General features: G+C 40.1%; 2 protein-coding genes across 2 annotated transcripts in view; one reads left to right on the forward strand and one right to left on the reverse strand.

Annotated features, from left to right (window-relative positions):
- The window catches only part of LOC131691566 (mitochondrial thiamine pyrophosphate carrier-like), an 84,510-nt gene that overhangs the window by 64,834 nt on the left and 6,835 nt on the right, over positions 1-12,841 (forward strand). The gene's annotated exons all lie outside the window — the stretch shown is intronic.
- Positions 1,767-12,841, reverse strand: part of LOC131691562 (WD repeat-containing protein 89) — a 35,399-nt gene continuing 24,324 nt past the window's right edge. Inside the window, exons 3-4 of the mRNA XM_058978077.1 lie at positions 2,812-2,914; positions 1,767-2,073 (exon numbers count right to left, since the gene is read on the reverse strand). Coding sequence (XP_058834060.1) covers positions 1,918-2,073; positions 2,812-2,914 — 259 coding nt within the window. The 3' untranslated portion in view covers positions 1,767-1,917. The remainder of the gene's footprint in view (positions 2,074-2,811; positions 2,915-12,841) is intronic.

The raw sequence follows: 12,841 nt of genomic DNA on the forward strand, positions 1-12,841 counted from the left end.
TGTCAGTTGATTGTTCGTCATTATTTCGATTGCGCATTTTTCAGCTGCATTACCGAATAATGAAACGAATGTTTGTCAGCATGTACATTAAGATGCGTAGAATGCGGGGGAGTGATAATCTCAGTTTGTTTACATTTGTTAGTTACGGTGTTTTCAAAAATCATGCTTGAATTAGCCTGCTTTGATTGGTGGTTTTTGCGAATCTTTCAAGAACATTAGTAAATGTGGCAACCCTGCTACTAAGCGAAAGCTACACCAAAAAGAATGATGAAAATATTTCCATTTGTCACACAAAAGGATGGACTTCCATCTGCACTAAGAAATTTATAAAAGAGATCGCATTGCGATATACAAAGCTCATTCGATGTGAGCTGCGAAAGGGGAATGTTCGTGTATGTACGCAGCAGAAGCGAATTCGGGCAAGGTTCGAATCGTTAGAAAGGATTCTCATCTGGTATCACCAAAAATAGTTATCTGCAAACCGTTCTTTTTAGGATGAAAACATAATGGAGAAAGAATTGAATTAGAAAGTTCCATTTAATAACTTGGATTGAGTTTGCGCCTGTCAATTCTTCTGTACATGTACCAGTGATTCATATAAGCAAATGTTTATCAAATTAATCTACAAACCCGAAGGTTTTTGCAAGTCCTAGAAAATCAGTGAATGTGGCAATCTCATTCGACACGAAATTTTCGTAAACATTCATTCAAAAAGTGCATTGGTTCAAATTATCCATGAATGTCATATGATATGCCCAAGTTTAGTCCTACGTCAACACCGCGGTTATATCCCGGACATTACCCACTCCTAGTTTTTTTTTAAATTTTTCCTTTTTGCTCATCATACCGAAAGGAAACATAAGAAATGGTTTTAAAACCATGGCGGACAATGACAGCCAACTGAAGCTTTTAATAGCATTAGTATTGCCAATATAAGGATTTCAAAATTGACATTTGTGCGCTGGTGCTATATAATAGCATTAGTACTGCAGAAACGAGCTGTCAATCTCTGCACAGTAATAGCACTATGTTTCGCCTTTTCTGGCATAATACCAGCATTATATAAGTATTTAGGGCTTCACGGCTTCTTCGAATAGCTTTATATGTGGATCTAAAGCAAATATTAGGCTACGTTATACTGCTTATTGGTTACTTGAGACCTTCACTTACAAACGCCCGATCTTCTCCCGATGATACACAAAGACGAACATGCAATCGCGATCATCTACGCACAACTACATCCAAGATTTTGCAAACACAAAAGCGCTTCTATGATTTCATAATCCTCTTAATAATGTGACACTCATTCGAATATGTACCTTAAGTTGGGGAAAAATATCCATAATCTGTCGGGTTGAGAACCTTCTGTGTAGATCGCTTTCTATTCCGTGTGGTGCCAGCATTGAAAATTTCTCCAGAATCAAGAGCACTTCCCACCTAGTCAGGTAGGTCAATTCTGCATACTCGTCCAACTGTTCCGCACTTAAAATGCTCTTTTTAGCACCCATGTTCGGCGACAACTAAATGCTATTCAATATCATGCGGCCAGATACCCCACGACGGAAAGGGAAAGTGAACAAATAAAAAAAGCTGTTCAAGACGCGCAACAAAAACGAATTGCCGAAAATAATAAACGAGATTGATTAACGACTATGAAAAATCAATTACTGCACATAGAATATAAGCAGAGCTGCCTCACCAGCTATGTTGTAGAGAGATGCTTGAAACAAGGAGGTTCTTTCAAAACTAGATATAGTGGAATCATATACGCATGGCACGCCAAGATATAAATGTGAGCATTGTTTAACTTTCGACGCTCGCTACACATTAGAATTTGTCGACAGTACCTAATCAATTAGTCACACCTACGTTGGACTTGACATTTTTTCAGTTTTACTATAATTGAACAGGAACAACTCAATAGGGCTTCTTTCGATGGTGAATATGCAAGTTTTGCTTCAAACTTTTACTGACACCGCTATCGAACTCGATCACACCGTCGGATTCATTCACTTCCCCACAGTGCCAAACCGTTATCAGTCCACCCTCGCCGGTAGTAATCAGACACTGTTCCTGCAAAATGCACATATAGATAAGCACAAATAAGTGGGTGAATTGTGATAAGATGAATATGATGGTGTCATTATTGCCAAGATTGCCTGTCGATTGGGGGCCCATATTATTGGCTCGAATCAAAACTCGTCGAAATGTCAATTGACGATAGGTTCATCCGGAGTGTTCATTTGTGTTTACCTTTTGCTAGCGTTGCCAATTTTATTTTGTGTCCAGCACCCAATGTGGCTACGCCACATCGCTTTTGCGCGTGCTGTCCGACTTCGCTACCGCTCAGTCGGACTTAAACTAGGGATAGCCCCTATGTTTGAGTAAGCCGGGCAAACGAGTGGATCACATGTTCGCTTGCTTCCGACGGCGGGTCGGTGGCCACATCGCCCGGGCCTCGGCTAAGCCGCATCGAAATGGTACCCCTTAAACATTCTAACTTGAATCGGTTGTGTCACCGGAATACGGAATACGGAATACGAATTAGATCCAGCCAGCATTTCGGCTGAGTTAAACTGGGAAGTTTAGTAAAATTTAATCTGGAAATAAAATTTTTTTGGCAACGCTCCAGCACCCCGTTGATTTCACCACCTGGGCGCCAGGTTGACGATATGAAATGAACTTTGTTTACTTTCGACAAGTTTTGATTCGAGCCAACAACATCCAGCCGTCGATTGGTATGTTTGTGCGGTGGATAGATTGTAGGTAAGTTATTACTTGTCTGATAAGTAGAGGTAAAATGTCGCTTACCTTGTCATTGTAGACACTCGCCCGCACAATCTGTTTGTTGTGCATAAAGTTTATATGCGGTGTGAAGCGCTTATTCTCGTATCTGAGTGAACGCAGGCATTCGCTGTAAATGACAAAAGGTCTCGTTTAATGGATGTTACACATAATGTTTAGAAGAATTGTTAATAAATGCTACACTACTTCCATATCTAATCGATATTTAGACTGAAAACATATGTGAACCTTCAAATTGACATGCGTGATGCGTTGAAAATTTTAGCGACTCAGTACTGCCATCTACCCAATTGTTTCCTAAAGGTGTCCTAGATCAAATTACATCACGGAAAAAACACTAGAAAATTACCTAGCGGACCAACCCTTTTTAAACTTTGGTAATGAAATATAACCCATTAACGGGTGTTCAATAAAAATGAGATTTTTTTCTGTCATGTAGTTAAAAACAAAAAAAAATAGCCAATTCAGTATTTTTTATTAAAAGCATAATATTTATTCTTTAAAAAAAATCTCAATGAATATTGGAGAAGGGGCCCTGGTCAACCGTACGACGCAACTTAGTCGCGATGCTCTCACAAGAGCGGTACTGACGTCCATTTTCCAGATACAATTCCGGATCCTGGTGGTCAACTGCTCCGCTAACTTTTTCTTGTTCGTCATTATCTTTGCCGGACGGCCGCTGCCAGGATCCGGTAAACTGCACTCACGGGCACGTTTTCGTCTCGAAAATGGTCTACCGAAACCTTTTTTCCACGATGACTATCGTTTCGTAGAACCGTACAACACGCTCGGGGAGTGCTTGCTGTTTCGATGCCATCTTCGATCGAACTGACAGCACCCGAGCGAAAAGAAGCATGCCACCCATTTCAGAAGAATCCAGAGTGCAATTCTCGAGAAAAAATTTACGCTCTTTACTTTAATTATTGAAAGGTATTGAAATCATTCTCATTTTTTATTGAACACCCCTTCTTTTGGCATATTTATTTCGTTCACCTTCAATACCATAACCGTACTCATGTCTTCCTCATATTGTGACCTTCTGAAATGCTTCCGTAGTGCTTGGTTCATACTTGTCCAGTATTTCAATGCGCCTGAGTTCCGGGCCGTTGCGCTTGGAAGGGGGGGGGGGGTTATGTCCTTGTGTACGAAAGTCTGATCGAAGTATTGGGATTCATACTTGTCCAGTATTTTTCAATGGGCCTTAGTTCCGGGCCGTTGCGCTTGGGAGGGAGTTGATGTCCTTGTGTACGAAAGTCTGATCGAAGTATTGAGATTCCGCTTAAACACTTTCACTACACGCTTGTGATCCTAATCATTAATAGAATATTCACTCTGTCCGCATTTCTCCTACCATTCAAGGTTCATAATTTGGTAGTAACGTTTAATCGCACGATTTACCATTGACTGCACGATTCCGAGTTGTTTTCCGATGTTCCGGTGAGAGAGATGTCTGTGGATTTTCCAGATGCTTGGGCAAAAACGATTCGCGACGTCACTTTTCGGGTGACGCCATTTTTCCAATTTTCGAAAAAAATGACGGCGATACAAATACAATGTAAACATTACACTCTAAACTACATTTTCCCAAATTAGTTTGACAATTGTATTCCGGGTAAAAAAATGCGGACGAACATCGAGGTGTATACAGGTGTACACATTTTTTTCTATGTGTGCATCAGCTGTCACCTTTTCGGGCAAACAAGAAGAAATGAAGAAGATAACAGAAGCACGTGGTCCCATACTTCATTCTGATTGGTTAGTGATGTAAACATTTGCTCTTTTGCGATCCCGGATGCCATACTTATTTTTACCACCTGCTGACAAGCTTCGTTTCGATTGGTCGGTTTGTTGATTATGTGCTTCGCGGTCCGGGGCCGCCATGATTAATTTCACTAGCAACAAACCAACACACTCAAACTTGACGAATGTGAACACCTATACTATAATGCATCTCGGACGAACATGCCCAGTCAAAAAGGGCTACCCGGTACAAAAATGCGGACGAACATGGTCAGGCGATTTAAAAAGTTTGACTCAACTCGCCTGTGCTAATTGCCCCTAGGAACCAATTCAATTTGCGGATGCGATTTAAAGGCAATTTCAATACTTAGACAAATTTTCTGGCGGCTGAAATGGACTTGGTTTGTTTTCGCGTTTTTCCAACATGGCGGTTCATGTTTGGCTTAAGCTTAAAATTGTTCTTTTTAACAATTGGCATGTTCTCGCATGAATTTTGTTTGTTTCGTGCACTTCATTAAGCCAACGAATGTGGGAAATTGTCGAATCATGTGTAAGTATAGTAGAACAAGATTTTTGATCAAAATTCCTAATGTACTTCAGATTGTGGTAAGTTTTGGTGTGAAATATCATATTCACCATTAATTCTTCATATAGTTTGGTGGTGTTTATGTGAGTAGATAATGAATCCGAAAATAAGTAATATTTGTAGTTTTTAAATAAGGCAACCAAAAGCGATTAAAAAGCGCGTTTCATTTAATCTGGGAAATAAGAATTTTCTGGCAACGCTTTAGCACCCCGTTGAACTCTAACGATTTCACCACGGGCCCATATTGTTGGCTCGAATCAAAACTCGTCGAAATGTCAATTGACGATAGGTTTATCCGGAGTGTTAATTTGTGTTTACATTTTGCCAAATGCGTTGCCAATTTTATTTTGTTTCCACCACCTAATGTGGCTACTGCACATCGCTTTTGCGCGTGCTGTCCGACTTAGCTGTAGCGAAACTAAACTAAACGGCTTACTTAAACTAGAGATAGCCCCTATGTTTGAGTAAGCCGGACAAACGAGTGGATCACAGGTTCACTTGATTCCGACGGCGGGTCGGAAAAAAAGGAAAAAGATTGACTCACTATAAGTCGTTAATAAAAAAGGAAAAAAAATGAACCGCGATGGGGATCCATCCAGTAGCTTTGGGTGAAAACTGCCGGCGCCGTGTTCAATCAACACACAGTGACTATATGCACAACTTGTTGAGGCAGACACAATAGTCGATGAAATAAAACACCCCGGCACGCAATTAGTGAGGGAAAAAACTAACTCATTCAATGAGTCATCGTCGCAAAATGCTTAGGATGGAAGTTTTCCGAGACTTAACTTTTTGTCGGTTCCGACAGCATAAGTCATTAAATTATCTTTACGATTGTCCGGACATGGCGCAGACTCACGTAATTCGCATTTAAAGCCAAAAGATCCTGACTCCTGCGTTGCAGAAGACAAAGAGTTAAGTAGCCGGGAAACTCTAAGCTTGTTCATTGACCCTACTCCACGCTCTTCTAAACTTTCTTACTTCAAATCCTTGCTCTTCTTTGAGTACTATGGCTTTTAATATTTGAAAAATACTTCACCTTCCAGTCCCTTGTTAATTATATGTCGTTACAATAAAAAAAATAATTAGCTGAACAGAAAGTCTCATGGACTGCCACATAATGGGCAATTTTTGCAATCGATTGATCTTCCATCATCTATTCGATTTTTTCTTCAAATGCGAGCAGTGTTCCAATTATTTTAGCAACTCAAATGCAACAACCGATTCCGCAACGGTTGAGCCTGAATCGGTAATTGCATCACTGAGAACTGACATACATACAAGTAAGGTTTTTAACTTGTGTAAGAAATAAAACTGTCGCTTTGAAATGACAAAAGCAAGTGGCAACTTTGCCATTGGCCGGCGCTTCGATCGTCCAGCAATCGTTATAGGGGACTTGTGTGCAAACTTGATACAAAGGTGACTCACGCATGCAAACCTGTATGCGATGGTGATTTTCAACGTATTTTCATTTGTATGTTTACACAGGTTTTTCAGAAAAGTTTGTTCTTGCTTATATGTCTGTTCTCTGTGATTGTATTTGACTCGGAAATCGTTCAGAACTCCGAATCAAATTCTTCCACCTACTAAGCACAGAGAAAAGACATCCATGATAGAACAAAAATACTTAAAAAACGTGTGTAAACATTTGAATTAATATACGATAAACACTAGCACCGCCACACCAACCTATCCCAACTATCCGTCAAATCCATTCCGGAACCGGTTCGAAATCCTGAATGGATTCAGTATGAAATCTTGCTCAAAGAAAACAACCGATTCCGTCTCTATCGGTTGATGCATTTGAGCTGGAATTCATGCTGGAAGTACGAACCGGTTCCGGACTAGTTTGACTGGGTAGAGGAATAACCGCTGTCAATTCAGGCGAACTCAGCCACAAAAAAACATGACGAGAGTAGCGCACCTGGTTTGGATATCCCAACTACCTTCGAAACCGTTAGAGATTTTACACAAGTTGAATGCTGAAGATGGACGTCTGTTCTCTGTGTACTAAGTTTCTTCCATTCTTTTCGATGTCGTCAATATTGTATCGGTATCAGTAAAGTGTCGCCCAGTCAGCAAATTTTCTGGCAGAGACCTCTCTACTAGATTTCAATAAGTCTTGGATTGGAAGCCCTGTCAGATTTCTTCGCGTATCCTGTCGGCAGGGTGGCCAGACCTACCGATTTATCGGTAGTCCTACCAATTTTGGTCTTCCCTACCGATTCACAGACGCCCAAGGCAAAACCACCGATATTTTGTTATTCCTACCGAAAACTACCGATTTTTATTGATTTTGGACACATACTACTCAACATTCATCTTTTGGGTTGGATTTGGTCTGAGATCTGTGTTTGTCAGTATTTTACAATTCTATGTCAATACTACGTTTTTGGGACAACAACCCGGCCTACCGATAAACTTTTAGTGACCTTACCGATATTAAGGAATTCTATCTGGCCACCCTGCCTGTCGGGTTAGTTGAGCTAGAGCGAACTCGGTTTCGCTTGCGTTTTCTGGCAAATTTTGACAGGAACCGAGCAAAACCCTGGTATAACTCGGACATAAGCTGTGCAAAGATCCTGGTAATTCCTACCTGATAGAATTTAGCGCGAATCGAGTAAAACTTCTGACAAAGATGTGGCAGGAAGCGTACAGCGATCTTGGCTGTACATTCCTGGCTGGATTCTGGATAAAAGTGAGCAGTACGGGTGGTTTAACCGCTTCTGTCAGAAACGGTTGTTTCATTTGAGCGAATTCTTTGCCAGAATTCTCGCACAAATCGCGCAAAATTCTCGCAGAAACTCTGCCAGCATCAATTTCGCTTTGTTCAACGTTTGCCACGGTGACGGGCGTGCTTGAAGTATCGATACTAAAAAATCGAGTATCGGAAACAGAAGTATCGATACCGTACTACCCTCTAAGAACGGTTGGTTTCAAAATCGTCCAATGAAGGACGTTCGTTGGACCAATTTGGACAACGTACAAATAACCGTTCAACAAACGTCCATCGTTGGACCCGTGTTGAACGATTTTGAAACAATTTTTTGGACGTCTCAGTGGGTAGTATCGAAAGTATCGCAACGTCCCTAATTACGGCGAATTCTGAAGGGCGAGATCACATTGCGACTTAGGCCCTAATGAAAAATCTGTGTCGTTTTTTGTTTTAATAAATAAATGGCGGTTTCCGGCGTATGCAGTTTTGATGTTCTAAATATTTGTATTGATCCAACCGAAAAGGCTACCTCGAATAACAACAGAGCAGAAGTCGGGCTGCGTAAGAAAGGTTTGTCAATCTAACGATTACTATGCCTTGTACTAATGAATGAATAATTCGTTTTTTGTTGCAATAATGAATTCGTTTTTTGCAGTTTCTGCATGTAAAGTTTCCGGTGGCACCTCAACCAAAACAACGAACATGACTTCGCTCGCAGCATGCAGCAGTAGCGATGTTGACATTATCTATCTTAGTGCTGGCGGGGATAGCAGCTTTGAAGCCGTACTTTCCAAAGAGCACACAGCAGTTGTTTCTGAAAAATTGGATACAGCAAAGAACGCACCGTCTGCTGCATCTAAAGATCAGGCGTGTCTGGTCACGAACAAGGATATGTCGATTGAGGTTCAAGAAATTTCGGATGATGATTTAAACAGTGAAATTCAAATGTTCTTGCAGCAGACCATGGACAGTTTTCAAATAGAAGGTAAAAAAACGAGAAAAACAAGCAATTCCAAAAGACAGAAGAGAAAGGAAATCGAGCTAGAAACAATCCGAGAAACCATCAGACAGGAGCTACGAAGCCATCTAAAGTATTTCAAGTCGCTTACTAGACGGCGCAAGTATCGGCCGCCAGTTTCGCAGCCTCGTCGAATTATTATTAAAAAGGTTATCGTTCCAAAACGTAAACCAATGGAAACCAAGGCTACACAGGTCGATGGTCCTTTGACTGTGGATATCGGCGTCAACACTGGAAAACCCCGAAAATCCACAACAAAAAGAAAAGCTAGTGGACAGACGAAGGTAGCAAATAACGCGAAATCTTTTCGAAATGGTACACAAGGTACTGAATTCCAAATACAGTCAACGTTGTCGCAAGGTTTCGGAAATCACCATAACGTATTTGGAGCATGTGAACAATTAGAATTCGAAATACCGGAGACACCTCAGCTGTCTATCAGTGGCACGGTGCAGCAACACAACGAACCAGAGATTTCTGCAACGCCGACGGAGTATGTATCCGAAGGCGAAGTGCAAATGAGGGTAATTATTTGAAGGGAACTTTTTTCGGGACCACGCCAATGCAATTTGTTGTTTTAAGTAATATTTTCATGAACTCTTATTGAATGTAGTTTAAAGCGGACAACAGACGAGGCAACATTTGAAAATTACGGCTTTTGTTCTACACTAAAAGAAATTCAAGAGTATATTTCATTTGACGCACTCAAAAGCTCAAAGATGAGCTGTTAAATGTATCAAGCGTACACATAGATGTTTTATGTGTCAACCGTACAAATTCATGCACACGCAATTTATGTGAATTTTTATAGAATAGAGTTTTATGTACATAAATTATAGAGTTTGGATATAATATTGACATTGCGCACCTACAACTAACCTGAACTCTGTACTTCCAAACTGCGAGCTGTCAAATAGCAATATTTTTCATAATTGTTACATCAGATTTATGTGCCAGTAAATGGTATCTATATACCGCGGATAATTGCAAAAATATATTGGGGGAAAATTGACAGACATTACATGTACTGTTTATCGGTGTAGCTATTCACCTACGAAAATACATTATGTGAATAGCTATAGAACAACATCCATGATGATAATTTAAAGTGGTGTACGAAATGTTGCCTCGTTTGCGGCCACTTTTAAGGTTCAACTGACACCTCAATTTAGCGGTCATCTTGAAAAACACAGTTTTATCTTACACCGTTGGAAAAATCTTCATGAAACTGAATCAATCTATTCGAGGCATTGGTAGAGTAGGTTACTGATTGATATTCATGAAGATTTTTGCAACGGTGTGAGCAAAAATTGCTTTTTTTCGTTTTTCGAGATGGCCACTTTTCCAAGCTTTCCTCAGATACGCAGAAGAATCAGGCCTTTTTGAATCAACAAGACGTTTAGTTGAATTTAAAACGTGGCGAATGACTGTTTCAAACTGAAATGGGCGTTTTTCGAAAGCATTTATTTGGTTTAGTTCAATAAATACTTCTGTTTACATTTTAAATAGAAACATTGTTGAATCAAAATAAAATGTTAGATCTAACTGATCCCTTTGTTAAAAACCAACAGAATCTTTGTTTAATTTCAACTAAATTTGAGTTGTTCTCTCCTTTGGTTGATACAAAAGATTTGTTTCTTCAAACTTTTCGGTTAAACTTATCATTGTTTTTTGTTGTTTCAAACGAAATATTTGTTGAAACTACTGAAAAGCCAACAAATGGTTGGTAATTTCAACCAACAGTATTGATTGAATCAAACCTGAATCTTGTTTGTCACTATATCAAACGGGAAAATTGTTATTTAAAACCAAAATTTGTTCATTTTTACTAATTTTTTTTTCTGCGTTAACGGAGCATCTGTTTGCAGCATACGAGGTGATACAAATAATAATATGCTTTAAGTTTTTAATTACCAAAAAGTGCCTGACCTCATTCGAAGCAAACGACGGAAGGTCGAAGGCGTAAAGAGCAAAACTTTTAAAGTGGAAAATATACACTACTAGCTCATACCCATCGCGCGTTGCTGCGAATTTCAACGAAATAGCAGGAAAACAGAATTTGTTCCGAAGCGCCATCTGGCGGGCAGATAATCCCCAATCAATAGCACACAAACACGCTCCATAACAAATGCCTACTATGCGTAAATTTGTACGACTATCGGTCAAGCCGTTTGGGAGTCCATAAATCATATACATACAAACATTGACTTTTATATATATAGATTGATGTGTCAGTTGCTTTTTTGTTATTGGGGGGGGGGGGGGGGGGAAGGGGAGGAGTTGCTTCTCTAATCTTCCGGTCATCACATCGCATGCTTTGGTATTCTTAATATGTATAACAAACATGAAGATGTGACACAAGGTGCCAAGAGCGCACAAAAATCCTGTCAATCCTATTTTTCATTGCATTGTCTAATATATCACCAGGGGACCATTCATAAATGATGTTGGATATTGACAATAGGGGAAGAACGTCACGTAACGAGATAAAAAACTAAAAATGAATTTTAGACGTATCAGCGGATCAGGGATAAAAAACGTACAACATTGTTTATGAATGGCCCCCAAACAAACAAAGAATATTCCATAACGAATATCACGTAACATCGGTGACAGAGCATTGGGATCAAGGCCAAGTCCCCCCTGGGTCGTGCAAAACTGAGAAGCAACATCAATTTAGGCACAGATAGCAGACGTCCATTTATTTTCGTTTTGTTTTGTCTTTTCATTTGTTTCTCCTGCTACGATGTGTACGGGAGAACCGGACGACCAAGGAAACGGAAAGCCAGTGGCCCAAACAGATCAAGAACAGGAGGGAGGACTGCGAACAGGGCAACCGACAACAGAGGAGAAATCGTTTATTTATTTATTATAGCCACGATACTAATCACAATTGTTTTGTTTTTCTTGTTTTGCTTTTCTTGTTTCGTTTCAGCAAACCGAAATCTATACGGACTAGCACATACGAACAGTTAGGCGTTGTAGGTTCTCATCTTGAGAAATTACAATGACACTGTACGAGATGGCGCTGGGCCTGTGGCCTTCGACTGGCATGGTCCATTCTCATTGATTCGGAAGTCTTCTTGGCTGGTTGATAGATATGTGCTCCTACTTGCAAGTTGATCAATTCACTTGGGTGGGGGACATGTGGATCCTACTAGTTGTTGACTCTTTTGATTGTGAGAATGAGGCTAGTTCAGGAAAGGAGTGCAGGACTGGCACCTAAGAGATAGTTAATTATTCAGAACTTGTTCTTATGATTACTAAACTCTACCAAGCACACCGGCTCTCAGAAATGATAAGCAACCCTTTCGGGTCGGTGTGGTCTATTCGAGTCGAACCAGGCGGACATTCGGTTCGAGCAAACTTTATGGTTAATAGTGGATAAATATTTCTTACGCCTTTATTGACAGAGATTCTTTTTGCGAAATCCTAAAATACCTTCACTGGTATAGCTACTCAGGATAATAATAATAGAAAATTGAGGGTTTGCCTGGTCCATAATGTAATGAATATGTATATTGACTAGAACTGGGATAATGGAGTTATGTTATAAGATAGAGAAGAAACAGCACAGTTGCAGGAAAAGTATTCGCGAGTAAGGACTAATACTGCTAGTATGTTTACCGTTTCAATTAATAGTCGATTGATCTGCTTCGGACCTAGGAGACAAAAGGAGATTAGGAAGAGACAGAAGCGGATGCAATGCAAAATTTGCCAATATGACGTTGATCCCAAGGCGATGGTAGGATTATTTTTCCATAGGATGACAGACTAGATGACACGACGTTACACGCTCTGAACTTGCGCCAAATAGTTTGTATGTATGTATGAAATTCGCGGACATCACGGCTGACTGCGATCTCTAATTTACTTAACAGTCGATTGATCCGCTTCTGACCTAGGGGACCCATGAGGAGATCAGGAACAAATAGAAGCGGAATCAATGCGAAGTTTTAATTGCATCACTGACGAC

Source organism: Topomyia yanbarensis, chromosome 3, assembly GCF_030247195.1.
Source record: "Topomyia yanbarensis strain Yona2022 chromosome 3, ASM3024719v1, whole genome shotgun sequence".
In the NCBI taxonomy this organism is placed as follows: domain Eukaryota; kingdom Metazoa; phylum Arthropoda; class Insecta; order Diptera; family Culicidae; genus Topomyia; species Topomyia yanbarensis.